This window comes from Rhamphochromis sp. 'chilingali' (genome assembly GCF_963969265.1).
Source record: "Rhamphochromis sp. 'chilingali' genome assembly, chromosome: 19".
Classification (NCBI taxonomy): Eukaryota; Metazoa; Chordata; class Actinopteri; order Cichliformes; family Cichlidae; genus Rhamphochromis; species Rhamphochromis sp. 'chilingali'.
Genome location: NC_137946.1, coordinates 2,278,815 through 2,306,670, shown reverse-complemented (window position 1 = coordinate 2,306,670; position 27,856 = coordinate 2,278,815). Strand labels below are relative to the sequence as shown.

At 42.9% G+C, this 27,856-nt stretch overlaps 1 protein-coding gene across 1 annotated transcript; it reads left to right on the top strand.

Annotated features, from left to right (window-relative positions):
* Positions 1 to 536: 536 nt before the first annotated feature.
* On the top strand, positions 537 to 22,739 carry map6a (microtubule-associated protein 6a). The gene is made up of 4 exons (XM_080867086.1): positions 537 to 2,009; positions 16,714 to 16,927; positions 17,083 to 17,297; positions 22,496 to 22,739. Exons 1-4 carry the CDS (start codon positions 1,294 to 1,296, stop codon positions 22,641 to 22,643), a joined length of 1,293 nt encoding a protein of 430 aa, XP_080723212.1. The 5' UTR covers positions 537 to 1,293; the 3' UTR covers positions 22,644 to 22,739.
* Positions 22,740 to 27,856: the final 5,117 nt, after the last annotated feature.

Sequence of the window (27,856 nt, the reverse complement as noted above, 5' to 3'; positions counted from 1 at the left end):
GTGGGTTTTATTGGCTTTCTTCTTTCTTCTATTTGATTACATCCTCATAAATTATTTATTATCTACCCTAATTACCTCATTAACACTTTGATCTCGCTTACTCAATCAGTTTTCACTTGCACCCACTAACAAACAATAATAGCAAATACAATAGGAATTAAAAATCAATGGTCATGTCTGTAAAGCTTAACAGCTGAACTGTATAAGGCTTCCGTTCAAACAATGTGTTTTTCTGATGTCTTAAACTAAAGTCCGGTTTGAGACAGGCCCTCGGGGCATGTAAGGAGTCGGCATTATTCATGTATTCTGCTGTTGTTGGCACAATCTGCAAATGACGATATGCTCTGTCACAGAGGAGACTTTGCATGAATCACTGGCCTATTTAATGAGTGCTGTGATGGCTTTATTTTAAAGAATATGAGAAAGAATCAATAAAAACCTTCCTTTATTTAAAATTCCCTTCAATACTGTCTGTTTTTTTATACTTTTATAATCATGCATAGAACTGCAGCATTACCTGACTTAATATTTACTGACATTCATGTAAATAATATTGAAAATATGCAATGAACCAAAGCGTTTATTTGAAAATGAAATGATATCTAAAATAATAAAAATAAAAAGATGGATGACCCTCCTGTAGGTCAGGTGCGTAAAAACAAACCGTTCGTCAAGCTCAGCATGTTTATCAGCCCGGCACTAACAGGAAACTCACAATAGTCTCAATGGGAGCCGGTGTTTCAGTGTTTGTAGCTCCCCTCAGATATTCTGTTTATTAATAGGAGCCTGTCGACACACAAGGTAAATCCCTCTAATATGTTTATTTTTCTTTGAGGTGTATTTCAATTTGCGCTGCTTCGAAACGGTGGAAGAGCTTTTACAATGCAGGTTACACCGGAAGTCCTCTTTAGATTGTCTCTAACGTGACGTCTAAGTGCATCCTCGGCTAGTGTCTCTGGGATGCTGAGCGGGCAGGCGGGGCCGTGTTTGCTTGCAGAGCCCTGCCGTGGAGTGATGTAGCAGGACGCACGGACACAGAGGACACAGAGACGCGGAGAGGACGTCTGTTAGAAAAAGAAAAACCTCAAAACAAAGTCGTTCAGTTCTGCAGCTGTGTTCCCTGAAAGCGCGATGGGTTTCCACACGAAGCAAATTTAACGCCAAAGACAGCATCGCATCCCTCCGTGAAGCTCGGACATCTTGGTTCACTGACAGCACAGAGTGGACTAACGTCTCCCCCCTGTCCGAGCCGCGGGACACCGTGCTGTAGCGGAGCTGTGAGCTCGGCTCACCATGGCGTGGCCCTGCATCAGCAGGGCGTGCTGCATGGCCCGCTTCTGGAACCAGCTGGACAAGGCTGACATTGCGGTGCCTTTGGTCTTCTCCAAATACACGGACGTCTCCGAGATGCAGCACATCCAGCTGCAGCCGCAGCTACATCCTCCCCAGGCCCGAGTTGCTATAGAAACGCAGCCGTCTCGCGCAGAAAGCCGCGCCGTTCCGACTGCACGCGCGCCGCGAAGGTGCGTCTCCGAGGAGCGCGTGTGCAGCTCTGTGATGCGCGAGGACTTTAAGCACTGGAAAGTGCGTCCCGAACCGAGCTGTAAGCCCAAGAACCAGTACCACGAACCGGAAACACCGTTCAACAGTGAGACCCAGTACCAGAAGGACTTCAAGCCCTGGCCCATCCCGAAGAGGTACGATCACCCCTGGATACCCAAACCGCCTCCGAGCGCCTCCGCGGGAGAAGATCGCACACCGGCTAGGTCCAAGTACCCAAAAAAGCACGTGGTGGTGGCGGAGGCGGACAGCGGCGTTGAAAAAAGCGCTATAGCCGACAAGGTCCAGGAGAAGGACCTGCTCCAGGGCCAGGAGAGGAAAAAGCGCGTCAGCAAGAAGGAGGGGGAGAAGAAAGTGGTCCTGAAGGGGGATGGAGAGGGCAGAGGGAGGGCGGCGGACGCCGTGAACAAACAGATCAAAGAGGAGATTTCAGGCGGCAGCTCCTACAAGTAAGTTAATACAGTGCCTGTCACTGTGTGTGTGTGTGTGTGTGTGTGTGTGTGTGTGTGTGTGTGTGTGTGTGTGTGTGTGTGTGTGTGTGTGTGTGTGTGTGAGAGAGAGAGAGAGAGAGAGAGAGAGAGAGAGAGAGAGGGTGCTGAAGGCCTCAGAGCCCTGTGAAGGGTCAAAGGGGTCAAAGCTGACATTAAAGAAATATCATTGTCATAAAGTCAATTCAGAAAGACAGTTGTGATCACACTGCTAACTGCAAGAATATCTGTTAAGGAAGGGGTTCAGATGTTGTTATGGGTATAATAATGTTCACAAAGTGAAATTAGTTACAATTTAAAAGCTGATCTAATTGTGCATCCTTACTAATCATTATTTTTTAGCCAAGAGTTGTCCCATTTTCTTCAAGCATTCATATTTTTGTCTTTTAAAATGCAGACTTGCAAAAAAAAATTTAACTGAGCCTCAATATTTACCCAGTTCTGGGTCAAAGGTGAGGGAACCTTTCCATCCTTTACACCACCACAAACAAAACAAACAAAGAGAATAAAGAATCTAATGTATCATTTTTATATAGTCCATTATTAGCTGCACAGCTGGATACAAACCTGAAATCAAAGGGAAATGAGCAGGAGGCCTTTCCACAGAGGAAACCCTCCTGAATGGGTCTCTATGAGAAGCTTTGTTGAGGTTGCATTGCAGGTGTGATAATCATCAGAACACAGAGCTTAATTGGGGGTGACTAACAGAGAAGTTGTTTCACAGTGTAATTCAGTCAAAGCATGCAAATGCATTACACAGCGGTCAACTTGTATTTTCTCCACTGAAGGTAATTAAGCTGAGTGGAAAGGTCAAGGTGCAATTGTTGTCGAGCGCTGTTGTGTTTAGTTCTATGAGTCTAATCTCTGTACTGCTATGCAATGTTCCTGAGGGATGGTGATGATGGCGACTGGTGGATAGATGAACATCAAGTCATGCACGTCTAAGCCACTGTACACATGCCTCAGCTGATACTCTATTATGTTATACTCAAGTCCTATGGAGGATACTGCTGTGCTATACGCCGATTTTGTAGAATATTCAACATTCTGTTCTTCGTGTTATCTTAAACACCTCTCACAGTATACTCCTAAATCGGGAGTCTTGGCTCAGAGCTGTCACGGGATGCAGGTTTGGGCTTTTAGAGGGAGCCTGGCTGAAGTGAGACTCTGCTGGCAGAGGTGAGTGGTGCTGTGTGTGATCACTGAGGGAGCCTTACAGCTGTTTGGTGCCTTGCTGGCGTGCCTGTGTTGTTAAGCATCAGCAGGGTACAGACCAGGGCTTTTCCCCCGCACGGCATGAAATGGCTGCACTGTGACAAGCAGAAGCCCAGTCGGCTCGCTGTCTTCCTCTGCCAGTAGAGACTCAAAGCAGGTCAGCTGTGGGTTAATGCCACAGATTGTATGCACACACACACACACACACACACACACACACACACACACACACACACACACACACACACACACACACACACAGTGTTTGCACAAAAACACTGAAAGAAATTTGCTTCAAATTATGTTTTCAAGTTCTTGATATGTTTTTAAGCAGGCCTTTAACACATGGCAATGTGGCTGAACAAATACAATCCTTTATAACTGCTTTATAACTACAGTTTTCATGAATGTAAAACTGAATTTTAACCTTCAAAATTCACTATGGACATCTCTGTTCTTATATGATGTCAGACAGATATGTAGCTACACTTGGAATTGTCCTTTGCATTTACTTGACAGAGTAACAGACTGTTTAACTTTCAAAATTTAATGCCATGGTGGGTATCCAGTTCATAAAAACTCCTAAAATGCATAGTGAAGAGCTCCATCTTCTTTTATGTTATTTAAAAAAAATTGCTTGGCTGAATACATCACAAAGCTGTTTCCTGTCTCTTGCAAAAATACTTCCTCCAGAGTTAAATATGTGACTTTAAATCAAGAACTGAATTACTGAGTTGTGCTCGTATTACATGTGTGAGAACAACATGGTATCCATTACATCTTTCAAGCTTTCCCAAATGATTTTGTTAACTTGCTGATATCCCAGAGGATGAATCCTCAGGCTTCTTCCTCCTCTCACCCCTGACCACTTGAGCCTCGTTCTTCTGTTAAGTCTTCCTGTCATTATTATGGAAATTTATTTATTTTTTTACAGTGGGTCCAAAACAAAGGACGTTTTCTGTGAATTAGCAAAAACTTCCTGTTTTATAATGACTTGTCAGAACTTCTCCTGTAATTTTACATATTTATTCATTTTCACAGTTTAAGCCCAGGGAGTCGTAGTAACAGATTTCTTTCATTTACTAGAATAGCATTTCTGTGTTGTGCAGAAAAACTGAGACATACTGCTGGAATTGTACTTCGTTTTCTAATGCTAAGATATCTCAGGGAAAACATGTGTACTGTATTTTTCGGACCATAAGGCGCACCAGATTATAAGCATTAGCATTCATCCTCCAGCTTCACTGTGTTTATGCTAACATAGCTGTGTAGCTAGCGATCACGTAGCACATCATTATATACCAGCTAGCCCAACTTCAGTAACCCTACAAAAGTCACTGCTGTTTAGTTTTCTGTCTTCATTTATGTTGGAAGTGATAGCAGAGCTGTACGTTTTAATTTGTTCAGAAATCTCTCAGTCAGAACATGCTATATCATGTTTAGGTGGAAGCTAGCGAGCTAACTTCCTGCTAACTTCTAACTCTGTTAAATGTAATAAATTCTGTTTTCATGGATGCCTGGATGTTAAACTTAATTGTTACACCTGCTAAAGCAGCAACGCTGATCATTTTATTAAAGATGAAAGAATTTAGACATTTTTTAACTCTCAGTGATGCTGCAGTGTTTGTTTGACTTTGGGACCTGAAACAGACGGAGTTTAGGACCCAGATTCCTCCGAGAGGCTCCTGACTACAGCAGCCGTAATGCTCCAACAATCCATCAAGCGGCGCGGCTTCCTAGCTTACCAAAGTCGGAATAAAACATTTTTGACAGATTTTTGAGCACCGTGTAGCACATAAAATCGGTTCGAGGTCAGTAAACACAACCAGAATTCATACATAAGGCGCACTGATGATTTTTGAGAAAATTAAAGGATTTTAAGTGCGCCTTATAGTGCAGAAAATACGGTAGTTAAACTTCTTTACACTAATAGAAAAGGAGTTTCACACAAAGCAGACGGTATGTGGCTCATAAGGTTAAAGGAGTTTGACATCCCTCTTATAGTTGTCATGGTGATGTTGTACTCACCATCCCAATCAGACCCTGGTGGACAGATATGAAAGGTAAAATCAAGCACTAATACCTGAATTATGTTTCTGTGGTGACTCCATGTGGAGTCTTCATTGGAGCCTACACAAGTGGCTGATGTCAGCATTTATAACTGTGCTGGTTGTGTTACATTTATGGGGAGGTGCATGTCAGATTACAGCGTAGGGTTTCAGAAGGATTTGGAGTTACGCGTACCTACAGCGTGGATTTAACACAGAAGTATAAATCCACTGTAATGCTGGATCTGCGTTAGTGTTTATTTCAATCAGCTGACTTCATCGCTAATGTCACCTTACACTCTTCATTTCAGTAGTAGAAATTCAGAGAAAATAAGTCTCGAGTTTCAGGCAGTGGCTGCTGTCAGACTCTTTGTTATTGTGTGGTTAGTGTTTGCAAAAACTGTAAAAGACAAAGCCTGCTCTTCATGCTGACAGCGTTGTTTGTTGCATTGTGCAACTGTGTCGACTAACAAAAGACATCCAAAGAGCAGATCAGGCAGAGCTGTCGAGAAGATGAACGCCGATGCGGTTTCATCGCTGAGAGTGAGGCAGGTAGAGCAGGTTCATCGAGTTCAGAAAAGATGAGAAGACGACTGAGGAAGTACATTTTTAATTTGAATTTACGCCACGTTACTGTCATTCAACGCATTTATTAACGCAGTGCCCTTCTTTTGCATGTCCTCTCTCCTGTTTCTCACCTGGGCAAATAAAAACCTTGTTTTCTAAGACAGTAATGTTCAGACTTAAAGACAGTTTATCTCTCATGTCACGTCCACAGAACAACCAAAATGCAACTGATTTTCTTCTGAACTGCTGCATTCTTTAGCGGTGACAGATTTCCAAGTATTGTTGCCCAAATGTAATCCTAAACTGTCAGTTCAGAGTGCTGCCCACTAAAGCTGGGTGTCTTATATAACCACTCTAATCTGATTTTTTCATATCTGATTACAGCGAATGTACAAGGAAATATCCCCAGATTTGATTCTGAGTATGAATGAATTATGTAAGTTAGCATTGCAGTTAGCCCTAACCCTGAACCAAACACTGATTACATTAAAAACTGAAACCAGCCTTTAGCCAAAAACTTGCAACATTAGTTTAGTGCATCACTTTGTGAAGATTTAAAACTGCGCCTGTGTGATTGATGATTGCGATGTACAGTTTCAACTGGACCCCTGAGAAGCTACGGCTGTAAGATTGAGAGGGAGCCAACTGGTCCCAGAGGACGTAGGATGCGTTAACTTACAGCCGCCGTTGCACTCACTGACACACCAAGAAACACGGTGAGGAAGTGGAGCTGTGGTGCGTGGGAAGGTCAATTTCCCTGGATTACTCTGGCAGAAAGCAGCCAGGTCTTGATGTATGGCCAGTGCTGCTGTAAAATCAGGAGTCAGGATGTCCATCAGTGACAACTGCACATAAATTAGGCTTAGCAGTCTCAGTGGGCAAATGTACTTACAGCTTACAGAACAAGGTGGAGCAAAGGTCCACAACATGCTGCATCAATACAGGGAAGTTAAAGGTTAACACATGGGTTGCTGGAGATTTATTTTCTACTAATTTAGTAATTAATTACTCAACTGTAATAACCTCTGGGCATGTTAGGATTCATTGTGATTTGAGTGGACAGATGCATAGAGCAGTTCTTCTCCCATTTTCAGAGGAAGCAGTGAAACAGCATCCTCAGGATTTCAGATTTCAATAGAAGATCCAAACCCTCATCTTCCCCCTGCTCACCTCATTCTACTCCTCCATCCAAACCTTCAGTCTTTGTACATATAAACCATTATTCTTGGCCTTGGCCTGTGTCCTGTTCTCTCTGGCCTGCCAGTAACACCTCATCATGCTTTTTTAATATAGCTGAGCACTGTTTGATTCCACGGTGCAGAAATTTGCAGCCGTTTGTTTGAAAGCATTTTCTGATGACTCTCCCGCTGGGAGAGGTCGGAATTGTGCTCTCCACATACGGGCAGATTTGCATGAAGCTCAGCAGTACTGTACCCTGGCGCGGTTCCACCACGGTCGGTGCCAGCGTTTGGCCGTTGTGACGAGGGCTTTCTCCGCACATCCTCTCAGTCACGGCGGGTCAGCAGAGTGAGCCCTCCAGAGCAGCTTTACTTCTGTTGTCTCTGTATGCTTGGATATTTGTCTACAGAGAGGCAACCTGTGCATGCATGCTTCCATGCATTCCTCCAACACCCTCACAGCGTGTAGCTTGGCTGTGTGCACTTGAAAAGCTGATTGCTTGACAAGTTGGCCATAACAAGTAGGGGAGTGACCCTTCTTCCGTTCTGGAGTTCACCAGGAACAGAAAAAGCATGAAGAAACATCGTGAATCAGAAATACAGCATGAAAAGCACAGACAGTGACTGTGGTGGACACTTGTTGTTGTTTTTAACTCTCCGTTTCACTTCAGCTCTTCTCCAGGGCTGCTGACGCACCAACAACAGCACAAGCAACAGTAACCACAGACGTACCACAAACTTGCCTCCACCAGGATACAGGAACTCTCTGTAGGTGCATGGGCCGTCTGCAGTCGGTGTGGTAATGAACTACCAACCAAGAGCTGTGTTCAGCCACAAAGAACCACAAAAAGCCCTTTAATAAATTATACCTGTATTTATTATTTAAACCACTTTCCGAGCAGAAGCTGCAGGTTCTCCTGTGGTTCCAGCTGCCTTTTTTTGATTTTGAAAGTGTTGTTTGGATATCAAAAACCACTTGAAGGCATCATGTCGGCCTTGCAGGAGTTTCCTCACCACGTTTCCCCTTCTTCTCACAGGAGTCTCGCCATGAACATCACAAAATAAATGCACAGCTCTTCTTTTCTTCGTGTACTTGTGATTCTAGGCGGTCCAGCCTACGTACAGCAGTGCACAACCTTTAGTCACCAATAACTGAACTCACTTTCACCAGAAGGGGGTGTTTAAATTTGGATCTTTTATCGTCAGGTGCAGACTAGCTTTGACGTTAGTTAATAAAATCACAATTTCTATGAGATACGAGTTGACTTTTTAATCCACTGATGTCTGAAGATGAGAATCGAGTGGCTACATTTTTTTCCTCACGATTTCACCTGTAAATTTAAGTTATCTGTTGGAGTAAGGGGTTAATGCTAAAAACTATTTTGCAAAGATTATTTTATTACAGTCACATGAATGCCCTAATGGCTTTTTTTAAATAGGAAAAACAAGCGTAACATGTTGACGATGTGTCACCTAACGTAAAATATTACACCTCAGGAGTGTTGGTATTATTGTAGGGTCTACCTCAGCGGTCTCCAACCTTTTTTGCGCCACGGACCGGTTTATGCCCGACAATATTTTCACGGACCGGCCTTTAAGGTGTCGCGGATAAATACAACAAAATAAAACTAGTACTGGTACCGAAAAAAAGAAGATTTATTCATAACACACGTGAAAAGACCCAGGAAAACCGAGTTATTGATAAAAACGATAACAAAATAACGCTGAAAACCGATAAAAACCCTGAAAACCAGACATTTCACACCTGAGCCTCAACTCTCACGGCCCGGTACCAAACGACTCACGGACCAGTACCAGTCCAAGGCCCGGGGGTTGGGGACCGCTGGTCTACCTTACAATATAAAGCACCTTGAGGCGACTGTTGTTGTGATTTGGTGCTATATAAATAAAATTGAACTGAATCTGCTGAGTCGCCCTCACTTAGATCCATTCAGTAAAGCTCACATAGAGCATTGTATATAAGCTGCTTTAGCCTCGCCACATGTGCTGCACACCTGCTTCACCTCAACTTCCCCCTGATTTAATCAGAGTCATATTTACTGTCATTAACACCTGCTCTGTACATAGATATGCTCTCCACTATTAAAAGATTTATATGAGGGGTGCTAAAACAGAGCCATTCTGCCATATATCAGGTATTGTTGCTCAGTAAAATGCAGACCAATAACTATGTCCAGAGGCGCTGAGCGCATATGAACATCACATTGCTATGTTTTCATGTTTTTTGTAAAAATATTTTTGTTTTGGTTTGTTTATAAATACAGAGTTTAGCTTCATGATATGACAGGAAAGTGTTTTGAACATTGTCTGTTTTTTTGTACCAAGTACACATCGACCTTGGAGACACAGGCTTTATTGTTACCCAGTCATATGTTGACTAGTAGCAGCGATGCTACAGTGCAGGCCGGTGTTTCACACTGTGAACCCTGTCTGCACTCACAATCTGTCTCTTTCTCCATCTTTCTGTCACATACGCGCACGGCCTGTGAGGTCATGCGGGTGCTTTATATCCTTGGCCTTGGACATTGTTGTATAACCTGTCTTTGCATCGTGGCTCCTTGGGCCCCGTCGAGCACTGAGTGGACGTTGGTGGTTATGTAATGGCTCTGTGTGTGGCTTCCACCTCCTCTCTGCACCATGTGAAGAAAGGATATTTGTATTCAGCAGCCATGTCACTGTCACCAGCCTTTGTACAGTATAGCTTACTTTCATATTTCACAGTGTGACATTTCACTTTGGTTTTGTTTAATAGACTACATGTTAGTGTCTGACAGCTAGTTTAAGCTTAGATTAACAGAAGATTATGATAAACTCATGGAGAAGAGAAGTTGAAAATTAGTTTTAATTAAAAATATGTTAAATAATTTGTAGACTGTCACTTGTCTTTAATGATATTCTGCCAAGTGTCACAGTGTAACGGGACAGTTTTACAGTGTTTAACAGAAACACTGTTTCTGTCTGGAGTATAATTTATTTATCTGTGAAACTAATTTGCAGGTGATGTTTCTTATTTGTGCTTTAAGTAATTTTGGTTGTGACGTGGAGGACGTGCCTGGGGCTCGGTCTGTGACCCAGCACGTTCATTTGGTTTTTGATCTCTTTTGTTGTATTTTGAAGATGGTGTTAAGTTCTCGGCTCATTGTTTAGTTGCCTCAAGTTTAATCTAGTTATGTTTCACTTACGTCTCATGTGTTTCTTGTCTGTGATTTCAGGTTGTGAAGTTCATGTTGTCATGTCTGTGTCTCTTTATGTTTCCTGTTTTACTTTGAAGGTCCGTGTCTCGTGTCAGTGTTTCTAGTTTTGCTTCCCTTGTCTCGTCCTGCCTAATTACTCCCAGCTGTGCTCTCCTTCTGTGTCTCATTCCCCTCGTTATCCCTCAGTGTATTTAAGCCCTGTGTTTCTCTTTTCCAGTGTTGTGGTCTCCCTCATACCTGTCTTTGTGGGTAGCCTCTCTAGTTTATGTTTGTGGCCGCAAGTTTAGTTAAGTTCTCCTAGTGTCCAGCAATAAAGCTGCTGTTTTGAGTTTAAGTTTTACGTCTGCTTTTGGGTCCTTTCCTTCCTGCCTGCACACAGACCATGACAGGACGACTAATGATGGTTTCATTTTGCTGCTCTAAAAACAAGAGCTTTGTAATTAGTAGGGGTGCAACGATACACAAAATTCACGGTTCGGTTCGGTTCGATACTTTGGTGTCACGGTTCGATATTTTTTCGATACAAAAAAATGTTCATGCATTTTTAATTTGTCATTTATTAAAATTATAAATATATATTTTAACTCAAAAGTACAGTTTTTAAATTTAATGTTGCTGAAACAAAAGTAATTTAAAAAATATATATATCTCAGGGCTCTCAAAATTTCAAAATCCCTGGTAGCCCTTCGGGCAGGGACTCTTCAGTTTTTGGTAGCCCAAAATAAATGTAAGTAGCCCGAATAAAAAAAGAGAGCAATTTTTTGATTAATGTTTTGTTTCCTGTTTTGTTTCCTTTACAATATTATACATTAAAGTATAATATTGTAAAGGAAACAAAACATTAATCAAAAAATTGTTGAAAAACAAATTACAAGATTGTATAAAAATTACAATCATCAACTCAAATACTTGGTTCTAATTGAACAGAAATTTCTATGAACTTGTAAGAACTGTGTAGGACATGAATCAGTCTGTGTCAGATCCTGAATTTGAAATTTCCACTGAAGTCACGGGTAAGAGGCAAGTGGAACCAAGATCGAGGCCATTTGCTGTTTGAAGTTTGCAAAGACTGCTACATTGTGCCAGTGGTAGTTCACTCTTTGCAACATAGTAGCTGTTCTAAACAGATTTTTCAGGTTTATTTTTAGTATGTTATTTGCAATTGGTGTTTGTTCTGGGAAAGATATTGCAGACTGAGCAATAATGTGTTTCTTGCATTTCTCATGGGTTCTAATGGGGGCCTTTCTTAAAATGACTGGTCCCAGTAACAAAGGCGCTTGTCGACTCAGAAATCGAGAGAAAACCAACAACACACCCGGCAGAACATTATGTTATTTACACGGGTGCACATAAGTGGTCCGCATGTGCGCATTCGCTGTCAAAATAAAAGACGCGCACCAGATAAGAAGTTGCAGCGCGCGTTTGCGTCCATATAAAAAGCAGTTTTTGTCCGCTAGAGTGGGATTTTCACGGCACATTCCGCACCACATCTCTGTGCGTTCATCATTTGTTTGAAGCCAGCTCACCTCCTGCAACCACTTTTCTGAGAATACGTGCTTCTTTTGTGGTTCGGACTCCTGACATTTGTTTGGAGGTAGAGGAACACCAAAGTAATTGCTTAAAGGAACTTCTTCGACATCTTTAAGAGTTTTAAACAAATGTCTGTCCTCCTCCAGAAAATCTTATGTATGCAAACACCCGTTGCAACTTCATATCTTGTGCGCGTTTTTTGGGGTTTTTTTGACAGCGAATGCGCACCTGCGGACCACTTATGTGCAGCCCTGGTTATTTAGCTCGTCATATTGCAGCCGCAGAAATTATTTTGTCCATGAAACCATAAAGCTGCACTTTCTTTTTGCCTTATAGTCTGATTTGTCATAACTTCTCCGTTTTGTGGTAAGCTTTTCTTTGGCTGTCACTTCTTCACCCTGACCTGTCTTATTTGGCTCAGCAGAACTAAAATATATATCCTGCTGCTTTTACACACACACTCACATAAGCTCAGCGATTCTCTGCGCGATCAACCTCTCACATGTTTAAGCTGCAGGAGATTTCACTTGTCATGTTTGCATAGTAAGCTAACGATTAATAAGACGATGTCAGAGGAATTGGTGCACAAATTATCATCACTCACAGATCAGTGCTGTCGCTCTCTATACACAGTTCGCACGATTGCAAAGTGAAAGCAAAAAACAAGCGCAAATTCAAACGCGATTTCAATATGTCACATATTGACAGTGGCTCACCGATGCCAATGACATAATTACCCAGCTACATTTCTGAAAGAATGCAAAAGCATACACATATATTTTTGCTTCCTACAATAGCCCGACAGGCAGGGCAGAGATAGATTTTGGTAGCCCGACTGGAAAAATCGCTAGCTCCGGGACGTCGGGCTAGCGATATTGCAAGCCCTGTATCTGATTGAGGAATCACTCATCTTTGGAAAAGAGAGTTTATTACAGAGAAATGGCTCTTTCCAAAATAAAAGCTATACTATCCGCTTCTTCTGGGCTATATTCTCAGCAGCATATTGTAGCGGGTCAGGGCTGTTCGGGGTTCTGTTTGTACAGTTATGTTTTGTTTATGTTGCCATAGTGACGGGTGACGCCCTCTCGCTGCGACAGTGTGTCCTTCCGGGGTCAGAGGGCGCCCTGTGTGTTGTTGTTGTTGTTGCTGTGCGGTTGCCGCGCTGAGCAGTTAGCTAGCGGCAGTGTTCTTCTGCAGATGTCAATAAACGGCTGTGCTCCCTGGCTAGCTCACGGGAAGCAAGACCAAACGACACCTCCGTCTCCTCCTTGTCTGAGCTCGCCACAATATTAAACATATCAGGTCCCCATAAGGAGAATCCTGTGCTAACGGCTGTCTAAATGACTCGGGTAAAGTTTGTAGCATGCATGCTTGTTGTTTTTGTCTGCTTCCACTTGTCTTTGCACTAGGATGATGTCGGCGTAAATGTGCAGTCATATTCGTTGTGTTCCCACTAGTGCTGTCAGCGTTAATCTCGTTGAAATGACGTTAACGCCACAACACGGCAAATCTCCATTAACGAGCTACCCCTGCGTGGGGCTAGACAGCCAACACGTTAACGAGCTAACTGCGCTAACACACTAGTTCCCACCCATGTAATTAAGCATTGTGTGGCACATCCAACATACTGTTTTACTTTAGTCCATACCTTCAGGGTCATACGTCACATGAAAACCAAAATAATTCCAAACGCCAGATCTGAATGAGGGTGGGGGAGGTTCAATTTGCCATGTTGCAAGGAGAGCTTAACTTCTGTCTTGCTAGCTTGCCCTGCGCTCTTCCTTCTGACGATGCTGTCTGTGTTTAACGCTCAGTGGATCTGCGCTCGACAGTGCAGCCTAGGCGGAGTAGTCGAACGCAGATTCACTGAGCGCTCAACACAGACAGCATCGTCAGAAGGAAAGTTGATAAAATAAATTACAAATGTTGTATTGTTCGATACATATGCGTACCGATCCGAAAGCACTGTATCGAACGGTTCAATATCGATACGAGTATCGTTGCACCCCTAGTAATTAGCTACCTGATTTCAGCATTTTGCTGCAAAACACCACGTGACGAGCTTGAATCTTAAGAACATAAGCCAAAAAATAGTGAAATCCAAGTTTCATATGTTTTCATCCAGATTACTAAAACTTTTAAAATCATATTTGTTTAGAAATCTTTTTCAAAATACTTTTAAAAAATGTTTAAGTAGCTGAAGAGCAAACCTGTGTTCAAACAATAGACACTATGTGGACGAGAATACTGGGCTGCCTACAGATTGCGCCTACAGGAGCTGCTCAGCCATGGAAACCAAATGGCACGAGGCTCCTGGTGCACAGTTTTTATGCTGAGGTTATTTCCAGAGCAGGTTCGGCGCTGTCTGTGACGTTTCTGCATTATGTACCTCAGCACTCTGCGACCTCATGCTGTAACCTCACATGGTCTGAGTTGCTGTGGTTCCTAAACACTTCACTTTGCAGTAATATTGAGTATACAGCTGATGGTGGACTGTGGACCCTAAATCCAACGAGCTCTTTAGAATGACTCAGTCTTTCACTAACGTTTGTAAAAGCAAGCTTGGTGCATGCATGCATGGACTACTAATGTTAAAAGAACACAACGCGCTGCAGAGAAAAATACAGTGTGATTAAAACAGGAGCGATGGAGCTGTGCAAGGTGATGTAAAATAAATGCCTTTAATACACAGCTCATATCCAGACACTGTGTGGATCATGCTAGCCATACATTTTAAATGTCAGTGATACAGAGCACATGCTGCAGGCCAGCCTGCACTGAAGGAATGCCATACTGCTGACCTTCTTCAGAAATGCTGTGTGAGGAGGACTACAGGATATCACACCATCAAATTGTGGTGCAGACCTCCTCCCACCTGCACTACCTCTGACATTCTCTGCTCTTCAGTAGTAATGCACCACTCGTTACAGTTTTTCTCTACACAAGCATTGCTAAAGTTAGTAACAGCAAAACTATGCAGATTCTAATAGTGATGATCGTTAAACAACCACCACAATGGCACAAAGGTCCACACAAATGGGACTTTTCTTTCAGCTTTAGTTAAACACAGCTGCTCGGACTCATCATGAAATGATTTTGGTGAGATCATGTGTAAGGTCAGGATTACTCTGATCTCACACATTTTTTGCCATCCTGTGACAACATATCTCAGGACCTTCAGTTCATTTCTTTAAATTTGGCACAAATGCTCACTTTGACTCAAGGCTGAACCTTTCGATGGCCATTGTATTATAAAGATGCACAATAAGCACATAGAATAGAATACAAGAGAATCCGGTCTTTAGTGATGACGTGATGAATCCTGCTTCTGGGCCCAAACTACTCTGCGTTTAGTAAGGCTGTTGTGTTTTTGACATGTATTAATGTTTTGTATCTTGTTCTATTTAATCTCAACAAGCCCCTAAAATGTAATGTAATGTGATGTAACTCCAGCCCAGCCCCTGCAGCAGTATATTAATGACTAACCTGGTATTGTAGATGGATTATCTCAGTTGTTCTCCTGACTGAAGTTTGGTCCGTTTACAGCATCCTGCCATGTGATTGCATTTGTCTCTAACCATCGGGAACCTTCATGTTAACTTTTATCCAGTGGAAAATTGTTAGCGTTCATCCTCCAGCTTCACTGTGTTTATGTTATGCTAGGATAGCTGTGTAGCTAGCGCTCACGTAGCACATCATTATATAGCAGCTAGCCCAACTTCAGTAACCCTACAAACGTCACTGCTGTTTAGTTTTCTGTCTTCATTTATGTTGAAAGTGATAACAGAGCTGTACGTTTGAATTTGTTTCAGAAATCCCTCAGTCAGATATATTTAGATGGAAGCTAGCGAGCTAACTTCCTGCTAACTTCCTGCTAACTTCTAACTCCATTAAATTTAATAAATCCTGTTTTCATGGATGCCTGGATGTTAAACTTAATTGTGACCCCTGGTAAAGCAGCAACACTGATGATTTTATTAAAGATGAAAGGATTTAGAGAGTTTTTCGACTCTCATAATGCTGCAGTGATCATTTGACTTTGGGACTTGGTTTGGAAGTCTTTGATCCTCGAGCAGGTGGCAAGGGGTGTGAGCTATAGTCCACCAAGAACATCATCACTCAGCTCTTCCTGTTCTCCAGATGGCTCAGCGCTCTGTGAAGGTTGACGGTAACGGCATCCTCTGTCGACCGATTTACCCTGTAAGCAAACGGGTGGGGGCTCTGGCCTTTGTAGTTGGCTCTGGCCGAACTGTCTCTCAGCCTGAAGGCTAAGTTACGAGTTCTGATCAGAGCCTGTACTTCACTCATCATCCTGGGTTTTAGGTTGGTTTTAGTCGTTGACACACTCTCTACAGAGCGCTTAATGAAACAGTCCTGTAGCTGGAGGAGACCATCATCTTTAATGACCCGGGTGCTTGAAGGGTTTGTTTCCTGAGGGGGGGGGGGGGGTGTAGGCAGAGATGAGGAGCAGGGAGAGGTGGTCAGATTGTCCCAGGTAGGGGAAGGCGTATTTATAGGCATGCTTGATGTTACTGTACACATGGTCCAGTGTCCTGTCCTCCCTGGTTGGACACGTTAGCATGTTGGGGAAATTTGGGGAGTAGAGATCTCAAACATACCTTATTAATGTCCCCAACAACAGTTTGGACGTCCAGCAGGTGCTGTCTCTGCTATTTACTGATAATAAGTTGGAGGTGGTCGAGTGCTTTGATTCATTTGGTTAACAGTGTGCTCATACTCCGCATGTGGGCTTTGACCTTGTCCTCTAAAAGCACATTTGAACTCCACAGCTTAGATGCACAGGTCAATATTTATCATCCAACTTCCAATACTGAACAGTGCCATCTTACACTGTAGATCTTGCAGGATTAGTAAAAATGAGCACCAGCTTATTTCCTGTTTTTCTCCACAGAACTGAATTCAAAGCGTACAGAGACGTGAAGCCAGTAAAGATGATACGGGCCAAGTCCCAGTACCTGCCACCGGATGAAAAGACGAGCTTGGAAACCAGCTACAGCGCGACCTTCAAGGCCCAGTTCCCGCTGCAGCCTGCTGACAACAAGGCCGTGGAGAGGAGGAGGATACGCAGTTTGTACAGTGAGCCTTACATAGACCCCGGCAAACAGGTGAGAGCACACCTGCCAAACTTTAGTTCAAATAAATCTCGTGATAGAAATGAGACCTGTGATGTTGATGTGCAATCCTTACCATGATCATCTCATTGCACACCACTGAGGCATGTCAGCTCAGGATTCTCTTTTCCACTATCCACCATCCTTAGGTTGACAGGTATAGTCTCCCTCGCTCTAAATCCAAAAAGTCTGGAGCCACAGCAGCAGGCCAGAGCAAGCCAGCGAAGAAACCCAAAGATAAGCAGAGCACTGTGCTGAGGGGCTCCAAGAAGGCGACCTCAGAGAACCAGCCCGAGAACCGGCCTTCGGTGGGGGACAAGGAGAAAAGTAAAGAGATGAACAACAAACTGGCTGAGGCAAAAGAGTAAAAATCATTTAGCACTACTTCTCCTTTTCTTTCTTATTTTCGGGGAGAAACGAACACAGAGGCTGCAAAATTGATTCTCACATCGGTTCTCATCTGTCTCTCCTTCCTCCCCAAGCCTCTTTCTCATCCTCTTCCTCAGTGCTCTGTCACTACCTCCTGGCCACACTGTTACAGTAACATTAGAATAAGATGCTGCGCTGTGATCATGCCACGCCATTGCTCCTCCTGTATCACGCTATGCCTCATTGCTTCAGAGTGGGCGTGAGCATCCTCTCCCCTCTCTCAGCCTATTCACCCCCCCCACTCTGCTTGCCTCCATCTCCAGGTTGCCATGGCTACTGGCTGTCTGGCTAGCCAATCGCTGAATGCACAGGCCCAGCGACAAGCAATTCTGGCGGATGGCTTTGATCAGCCGAGCAGATTGCATTGTTGAATTTATCAAGGATTTGTTTCTTCCCTCCTTTGTGGGTTTTTTTTTGAGAAAAAATGAATCAGATTGGCACTTTGGACATGCACAAAAATGAGCAGCAACTCTGAAATCTTTGATAAATGTCCCGCTTGGTTTATCATGATGAGCGTCTGATACCTGCTCTGTTATCTTTGCTGCTGTTCTCTGTTCACGTGCTCAGAGTCTGTGTTGAGCAATATCAGCTTTGCCAAATGTGATTCGTAATCAGTGTCTCTTTCTGAACTAAATTCTGTTGTACGGCTTTTTATAATTCATCTAAAGAAAAACACTTGAGCATTTTTCTCCGCTCGCGTGAGGCTCATTTCATTTCGTAACGCACCGTTCGTAGCCAACAAACCATCTAGGTCACACTAAACTGATCGTGCATTAAACACCAGTCAGTCTGCAGAGCACTCGAGTATTCCCCCTGAACTAGATAACATTGTCATGCAGGCATAAAGACATAAAGACGGGGAGTAGTGACGTCGATTCTCAGAATCAGAGAGAGATGAGTTCAGTGAAACTGGGAGATGTTGTGCTTCTCATCGTTCTCGCCAAGTGCCGAGAGCTGTCAGTCTCACTGACCATAGTTCAGTGTAATCACCCCAACACTGTCTTTACTAACAGGTCTGGTCCCTGTGCTGTCTGATTTAGACTTCTTTGTAGAGCCTCTGATGTAACCTACATAAGTGGCCGACTTCATTTATGCTTGTGCTGCTGCGTTGTGTGTTAACCATGTGCCACGTGGTCGTGTCCTGGTGTTTTACATGCAGTGGCAGAAAGCAGAAGCAAAATAAAAGGCTGCTCTTTGTTCTCATTTGTTATTTTTGGGGCCAAACATATTTGTCCCCCGAGTTTTTCCACTTCTTTTCAAATTACCTCACCCCCAGTAGGTAGCCTGTAGTTTCTGTAATCTCCCCCCATGTGTCTGCTGACATTTGTGAGTCCTTATACTGATGCTATATGAGACTGTGATTGTTTATCTCTCACTGATAAATGTAAAAAAATTGCAGCGAAAAACATGTAGTTCCATTACTATGGAGGTCCACGTCAGTTACGCCGTAGGTTATGGTGTAGATTTCCTGCTGGAGCATAAATCCCCAGTGTGAAGGTGCATGTTGTGCATCTGCTTTTCTGCAGACTATAAACTGCAGCTGGCTGACAGCAGACATCTCATGCTGCACCTTAAAGGAGCGTTCTGTACGGCTGAGGCACAGATCTGAAAGAAAAAACAACCGTCTCACTGCATTTTTTTAAAGTTCCCGTAATCTGATTTTCTTTGTGCTTATAAATACTTTTTTCCTGATATTAGAGGCACAGCGATGTGTCTGCTGGATCCCATCGTTCATCGCTCTCTGTTTCTGAATCCCGCGTTTTACTTCAATCACTGAGTTTATTTATTAAAATGTTGATTCTCTTTGTCTTCAAAGTGAACATGGTAGTGCAGAGAAAATCGGATACCTTCAGCAAGATGCTGAACAAAAGAGAACACGAGGAAAGTTTCACACTGTTTGTCTGTGAAAAGTTGTGTGTATATAACTTATATTTACTACTAGTTTATAGCAGGGATACATGCTGGCTGAGTCCAATTCTGCACTTACTGTAAAGTATCAGCTGCTTCATCCTAGTGTACATAGAGACACATTGTTTTGCATTAGAAGACAGTCTTGTTATCTTTGTGCTCCACCCTACACACACCTCTGTTTTCATGCATCTTTCTCTCCATTCTGAACGATGGACAGTCCCTTCTCTGTTTGCTGTGGTGTCTGAGACAGCAGCAACTCTTACCATCACCGCTGCATCACATCTACACAAGCTGAGCACTCGCTCCATCAGGGATAAAGGCCTGACTCATTTAACATTTTGCAGCCTTTGGTTGGGGGTTTGTCATGTAACACGGGTGGGGGTGGGGGGGTGGAGTGGGGGGTGGGGTGGGGTGGGGGGGCTTGTAGGGGCAGTAAAATGTAAACAGTGCTTAGCACACCACACACCCGGTGCTATCTTTATGATTTTTAGGCAAATAAGGATAGAAAGTATGGTAAAGAAAGTGATGTCTTGGACAAAAAAAAGAAAAAAAAGTTGTGATGTGCTTGTGTTTCTATCTGCTTGCTCATATTTAATGAAACATTACAAATAAATGCAAACAAAAACCAAAAAAGCAGAAAAAGCAGTGTCTTCTTTGCTTCTTTTTGTTAAGAAGAACCATGAAAAATTACCGGTTGCAGGTATCTGTCAGTGTTTCTTCCTGTCCAAGTCTTTGTCTTTGTGACAAACAACATTTCTGAAAAAATATATCGAGATTTTTTTTAAATCCACATGGAAGAGAATTTTCTCTCACAACTTTCTTTCTATGCTTATCAAAGATTGCGCTGTGTTCTGGCACGAGCTCTGACATCGTTCCCCGCTCCTGCATGTTGCCGTCACGTGAGAACCGAAGAATATATTATTTTTGCATCGTGTCTCAATATATTCTTAGAACTCGTGCGATTTATGGAGCAACAAGCATGAGGGAGGATGTCCAGACACTTATTCCAGAACAAGATGTCATGTGCTTCGTAGCTTTTAGTGAATTTGCCAAAAAAATAAATAAAATTCCACAGACGTGTGCGCGATGTTGCATTTCACATTGTTCTCTCTCATACTTTAGCCCGGTGGCACGGGCATGCTATTTGAGGATGTCACATTTTGGATGATGCTGTGTCCAATATGTCCTGTGCTAACCAGTGACATTCTGGTTCATTTGAAGGGTTGTGCTAAAACAGTACCACTACATACAACTCTGCCAGCCAATCCGAGATATTGGCTGGGTGCAGACTCTAAAGCAACACCTGTGGGGCTGTGCACTTCCCAATCCCAGGTAATCAAGAGCAACAAGAAGACATAGACACAGAATTGCCACTCATTGTCATTCATACTTGCTCATGGAGTTGTCATTTACTTTTGTTTTCTATTACAGTGGCACACTTTTGTTTTTTTTCTGGTGAACCACCACATTATCTCTGGTCTACTCCCCTCTGTATTTCTCTTCCATATGGACACTAGAGTAAGGGGGGAGGTGGGTTAGAGGGGGACGTTTGCCTGCCTGCTGTCACATCCTACATTTAAGGTTCCTTAAGGTGGCTTTTCTTAAGGAGGCCTTGGGTTTTAGTCCAGTCGTGAGCGACTAGTCCCGATCGAGCTGCCGGAATGCACCCACTCCCCACGGTTAAATTGCATGACTGACTAGTTGAGTTAGCGGCTCAGGTATGACCCCAGTTATGTGCGAGGCAGGTCACTCATGCACTGTAGTCACATGCAAAACTGAAACAAATCCATCTCATGTGGACTTTTCTTTCTTTAAAGCATGCTGCCACTGTTTTCTGTTGGACCTGCAATCTGAGTTTGTGTTCAGTAATTTGGCCCAGGCTTTGCACTAGACTGTGACGAGCGTTAGCATGGGTGTGAGATGAGCGGTAAGTATGGATGGAATGAGGGAAGCGACACTGCTTTGATCAGTTATGACAGGAGCTCTAGGTGCATGCTTATGATCTAATTTGTGATTTGGATTTTTTCCATCGTCTACTGCATTTTGTAGCCTTTCTTTCAAAGAACACCCCGAGACCCTCATTGTACTCTTGGCATCCTGGAAATCGTGATAGCGCTGCGACTAAGCGAATGGGTCAAAGTGCAGGGTGAGCCATTTATATGGATACGGCGTAATAACATGGGAATGGTTGGTGATATTAAAGTCCTGTTTGTGGCACATTAGTATATGTGAGGGGGCAAACTCCTCAAGATGGGTGGTGACCACGGTGGCCATTTAGAAGTCGGCCATCTTGGATGCAACTTTTGTTTTTTCAATAGGAAGAGGGCCATGTGACACATCACACTTATTGGTAATGTCACAAGAAAAACAATGGTGTGCTTGGTCATAACTTTATTCTTTCATGAGTTATTTACAAGTTTCTGACCACTTATAAAATGTGTCCCATGTGCTGCCCATTGTGTTGGATTGTCAATGCAACCCTCTTCTCCCACTCTTCACACACCGATAGCAACACCGCAGGAGAAATGCCAGCACAGGCATCCAGTATCCGTAGTTTCAGGTGCTGCACATCTCGTATCTTCACACCATAGACAGTTGCCTTCAGATGACCCCAAAGACAAAAGTCAATGGGCAGCACATTGAACACATTTTATAAGTGGTCAGAAACTTGTAAATAACTCATGAAAGAATAAAGTTACGTTGAAACCAAGCACACCATTGTTTTTCTTGTGACATTACCAATAAGTTTGATGCGTCACATGGCCCTCTTCCTATTGAAAAAACAAAAGTTGCATCCAAGATGGCCGACTTCTAAATGGCCACCATGGTCACCACCCATCTTGAGGAGTTTGCCCCCTCACATATACTAATGTGCCACAAACAGGACTTTAATATCACCAACCATTCCCATGTTATTACGCCGTATCCATATAAATGGCCCACCCTGTACTGATTGTAAAAAGTAACCTGTATTGATGCAAAGCAGCTTTCCCAACTTTTATTTATCCTTTGGTTTTTTATGTAATAAATTGTGGGAAGCAAAGAAAGAAGAAAGGAAGCCTGCGGTGTTGCTAAATCTTTCCCAGATATTCTCTGAAATGAGCGGTCACAGGGTGCTCAGCTCAGCCCATTACCTTCTTGTGCTTGGCCCTAGAGAAATGCTTCATCACGTGTCTCTTTCTGTCTCCTTCTCTGCCATCTTAACCATGTGCTGCCTCCTAGAGATGCTAAAGACGAGGTTCTCCGACCCAGTAATCATCATTCCCAGGATGCTGCTGGAGGAGAACCACAACCACCGCTGGATAGACCCGGACCTCGGAGAGGTGGCGGCGTCGTACGCTTTGCCCTAGATATGAACCAGACTGAGTAATTCTGCCAGGACTGAGGCAGATACATCTTTATGCAGAGACTGCTGCTCTGTACTGTAAATATCTAGTATTTAAGTTGGACTAGAAAGAAAGAGGTGAATCTCACCAAACAACAAAAAAATCTATTAATACAAATAAAAATACATTGCTATCCAGGAGGATTTCCACGTAATTGAGACACGCATGTTTGAAACAGCTTCAGAGGTTCCAGCTGTTTGACCCACGGCATTATTGCAAAGGTGCTACATTATTATTATTATTATCAATATTTTGGTTTCATGCATTTTGTTTTAGGTCAGTCTATTAGTATCAATACCACACCATAAAGTGCTCAACAGCTACAAAATACTGTACTGTATATTGATGGGTTTTAGTGTAAATAAATCAGCAGAACTTGCAGATGGGCTTTATTGCATTAGAAGGTCTGAAGTAAAGAAGTATGCAGCATGTAAGCAAGGACACTTGAATCTGAAATGAGGCCCTGGGACCACGAGGCTGCAGCAGATAATAAAGGCACAAAGTTGAATTAATAAATGAATTTCAAAGTGAAAAAACAAACATATTTGTGTCTGTGAAGGTTCTCAGTCATCCAGGTCATCATAGTCAAAGGAGCTTGCAAAGAAAAGCGTCTGGACTTCTTTAAGTTGCTTGAAGACGTTTCACCTCTCATCCGAGAAGCTTCTTCAGGAAAAAAGAAGGAACACACACATGTAAAGGAAGCACTCAAAACGTGCAGCTATCCTAAATGGGCGTTCTTAAAGTCAGCAAAGAGGCACAGAAAAGAAGACCAGACACCAGCAAGGGAGGATAAGAAGGACAGACGCAACAACGTTGTCATCCCCTATGTAGCCGGTGTATCAGAGAAACTCAGGAGAGTTTTCTCCAAGCATGACATCCCAGTGCATTTCAGACCCAGCAACACGCTCAGACAGAAACTGGTTCACCCGAAAGACAAAACGCCAAAACACAAACTTAACAATGTGGTGTATGCTGTACAGTGCAGCGAGGAATGCTCAGACCTCTACATTGGAGAGACCAAACAGCCACTTCACAAGCGCATGGCACAACACAGAAGAGCCACCTCCACAGGACAAGACTCAGCATCCATCTGCATCTAAAGGTCAAAGGTCACTCTTTCGAGGTTGCCAATGTTCACATTTTGGACAGAGAGGACAGATGGTTTGAAAGAGGAGTGAAAGAAGCCATCTATGTCCACTGTGAGCGACCATCTTTGAACAGAGGCGGGGTTTACGACACCAACTCTCTGCCATCTATAATCCAGTTTTGAGATCCCTCCCCAGACGCCTTAACGCCCACTCACATCCTGGGCCATCTGACCTCAGGAAATCGCATGATAAGGTGGGGCCAGGTTTCACAATGAACTCACCTGAAACTCTGGCTGATTGGGACCCACACCCAGTTTCCCACCTTGGCTCAGGCGATTAGAGGATCATCAGGGGGTCCTTTTGTCCCTCTGTGGGGGGAAACTCCCACTAGGTTTATATCTGGGACTCTCCACCATTTGACCTTAGAACTGAAGAAGCTTCTCGGATGAGAGGTGAAACGTCTTCAAGCAACTTAAAGAAGTCCAGACGCTTTTCTTTGCAAGCTCCTTTGACAAACATATTTGTGCAGATTTCAAAATCATAGTTTTTTGTTTTAATTCAACCTTTTTTTAAAACAGCAACATTTTATTATACAGCGCACACTTTACATTTTAATCTATACGTCAGTTAACAATAAACTTGGTTTTCTACTGATACTGAACTTGAGTGCAATGTGCAAGAAGCACACTTTAGACCCACTACTGCTGTTGTCTCTCCTAATTACACAGCTACATTTATAAAGACGCAGATTCATAAATCAGATGGAGGTGCAGGTGGTCTGATGGCACAGCTGTAAAGGCTGCTTCCTCTTATTTTTATCTGAAGTACGATATGAGACACACATATAGTTTATTTCCCTTTTCCCCTAAAAAGGCCAGCTGCTACCCATTTGTTCCTCTTAGCTTGATTTTGTTCACAGTTTGAGTCTTCCAACTGTTTTCTTACGTTGATGGATTTCTGTTGTGTTAAAGAGGAATATGATCATCAGGGTGTGATGATTAGAGTCTCTTAGGTTTGGTACCAGACTTCTGCTGAGGTTAGAAGATCAAGAAGACAACTGGCAGAACACACCTGAAAATCCCATGTGAGTGCTTGATGATACACTCTATCAAGAACTCAAAGATGTCTAAAACAGCCTCTTTTGTAAAGAGCCTTGAAGGTATTTGCTGTGTGTGGAAAATCAAAAGGTTTGCTGTGTTACCTCCACGGATTTTTCTTTTCTTCCTTTTTACTTGCTTTGAACGATATATTGTGCCTAAGTGCTGTACAAAGATACCTACACTGATGGTGTGCATAAGAAGATGTGCAAGAGGACAAAGTGGTCTAAAATTCCAATTACATTCAATTAAACCCGGAACTAGCTGATCAAAGAATTAGATTAGACTGAATTAGATCTGACCGGGCATTAAATGCCAGCTTTCAGATCCTGTTTCAGTTTTTGTCTCTGTGCCACAGACAAATCTTGATACTCAGCGCTCCAGCGAACAACAGTTAAACAAACCGGGACTAGTTGTTCTCACACAGGTTGGTGTGTATCATTCCTGGGTGAAAATTTAGACCCTCACTAGACTTGACTCTTTTACTACACTGGTAAGTCTGCAAACACTAGATATCATTGCATCAACAAAGTGACACGTTCTGCACAAAAAAGCAGAACATGTCACTAACTCATATTTCATATGTGGTTTATTGTCTGTTACATAAGCAAGAGCGAGATAAGAAACAGATCAGGGAGGGAGGAGGACATTAAGCAGCTGGGTTGAGTTTTGGTAAACAGAAGCTGCTTCCTTGTTACAATTTATGTAGCTCCTCATTAGATTACCCTTCCCTCATTACTGCTCTTTGCTTTAAAGGAAATGGCTGCACGTATCAATACGCCTCTCCTCACAGGCACACAGATAAAGACAGAAAGTTGTCACACAGTAAAGCTGAGCTCCCCTTTCAGAGACTTGCACTGGTGCTGAGGTTCACCGGGATTTGTGTAATGTGTGCATTGATAGGCTGTTGTCTTAAGCAACCACTGGGGGAGGGGACGTAATGCTGTCAGTCTTAATCAGCAAGCCAGACATCCTGGTGACAGAAAGTGTGCTACGGCAGAGGCAGTCTCTCAATTTGTTTTCCAACTCAGAAAGGGTCATGCAAACGGGAATCAAACGCTGAAGATGATGACTGAACAAAGAGAAGGACAAAGATAAAATGAAGATGAGATTAATTAACAATGGGAAACAGATGAGGAAGAAGACACAGGTGAACATAATCAAGACAACCAAGCTCACAGGAAGTATTAACATGACACCAAAGAAAGCAGAGTTTCAAAGTAAAACAGGAAACATCCCAATAGACGTACTAAGCACAGAGAAGATTCTCACTAAACATGATAAAGAAGGAAAAACTAAAATATGAAATAGAATCAGAACAAAAAACATCCATTTTGTACCACTTATCAGGATCCAGACTGCAGGGGCAGCTGTCTACGCAGAGATGCCAAGACCTCCCTCTCCCCTCCCGCATCCTCAAGCTCTTCTAGTGAGACACAAATGGTCCAGTTGAGAGACTAAGGCTACGTTCACACTGCAGGCGAAAGCGTATCAAATCCGATTTTTTTGACCCTTTGCGACCCATCTATCCGATCATGGTCTGACAGTGTGAACGGCACAAATCCGATATTTTCACATCCGATCTGGGTCACTTTCGTATGTGGTGCTGAATCCGATACATATCCGATGTTTTAGAAAGCGACTGCTGTGTGAACGGTCATGTCGCATTAAATCCATCTTTTACGTCACCGACACAAGACAGATGTCAATTATCAGCGCCCGAGAAGACATCGTGAACGCTTCCTGGCCCTCCAGTGTAGATGTCAGTGAAACTGTTGGGAAGACAATGTGAACATTTTCTTTGTTCTGTATAATCTGCAGATTCTGACAGAAATCTGCAGCTATCCTTTGAAGCACCACTCCTCTAAAACAGCAATAAGGATCATTATTAGGTTATTTACATTATTATGTAAATTTTATTTGTAGTGTGAACGAGCAGACAAAAAAATCGGATTTGATCAAAAAATCGGAATTGAGCATCAAGACCTGCAGTGTGAACGTAGCCATAATCTCTCCAGATTATAATCCAGCCCAGGTTCTCCTCCCAGCTGAGCATGCTCGGTGTACCTCAGCTAGGAGACCCAGACTTTTTTGAATGTGGATGAGGAGCAGCTCTTTTTGAATTTTCAAAAAAAGAAAACTCTGCTGAACTCATCTGCTCCCAATTAGAAGAAAAACACAATGTTCAACTGGTCATTGAAATTCCAGATTACTGAGTGTAAATGCATCATGCCTAGCAAGTAACTATAGGATATCCTTTGGTAACAGTTTCACTGTTGATTAACATAGTCTATAACTTTGCATTAAATTCTTTGACTAGAAACTGCAATTATGAAATACATGAAAAACATACTGGAGTAAATGTTTTTCACAACTGAAACAAACTGATGGAACTGACTGAGAATTAGATGTTGTATATCAAGTGAGAGGTATTTTCTAATAGTTCGCGGACAGCATAATTATATCTCTCACCTCTGAAGATTACAAAGCCATTACACTGGCCAGATGCCTGAGGGACGGTGTTAATGTGCTCTATGAAAATACAATCGGGATCAGGATGTTTAATTAGTAATGACCCGTGTGAGAGAAAGCACATTTACAGCCATAGATCATAAAGCAGAACCAATCACTGTTTCAGAGCCGCTGTTACGGGATGAACAGTGAGGCAGAGAGACTGGTGTAGGATGCAGGAGGAGGAAAACTGGAAGGACTGTGGAGACGTGGATCATGTTACAGCCATTACTGCCTCCCAGAATACAGACGCACAAAGTTGGAAAAGTAATTCACGGCACTGTCACACTCCTGACTGGTAAATTTAGAAAGCACTCAACAGACACAAGTTATTTGTGTTTAAAAACTGGGATAATTGACACTGTGTGTGTGTGTGTGTGTGTGTGTGTGTGTGTGTGTGTGTGTGTGTGTGTGTGTGTGTGTGTGTGTGTGTGTGTGTGTGTGTGTGTGTGTGTGTGTGTTGCTTCTAAATTATTAAACACCTGCACATTTGAAATATAG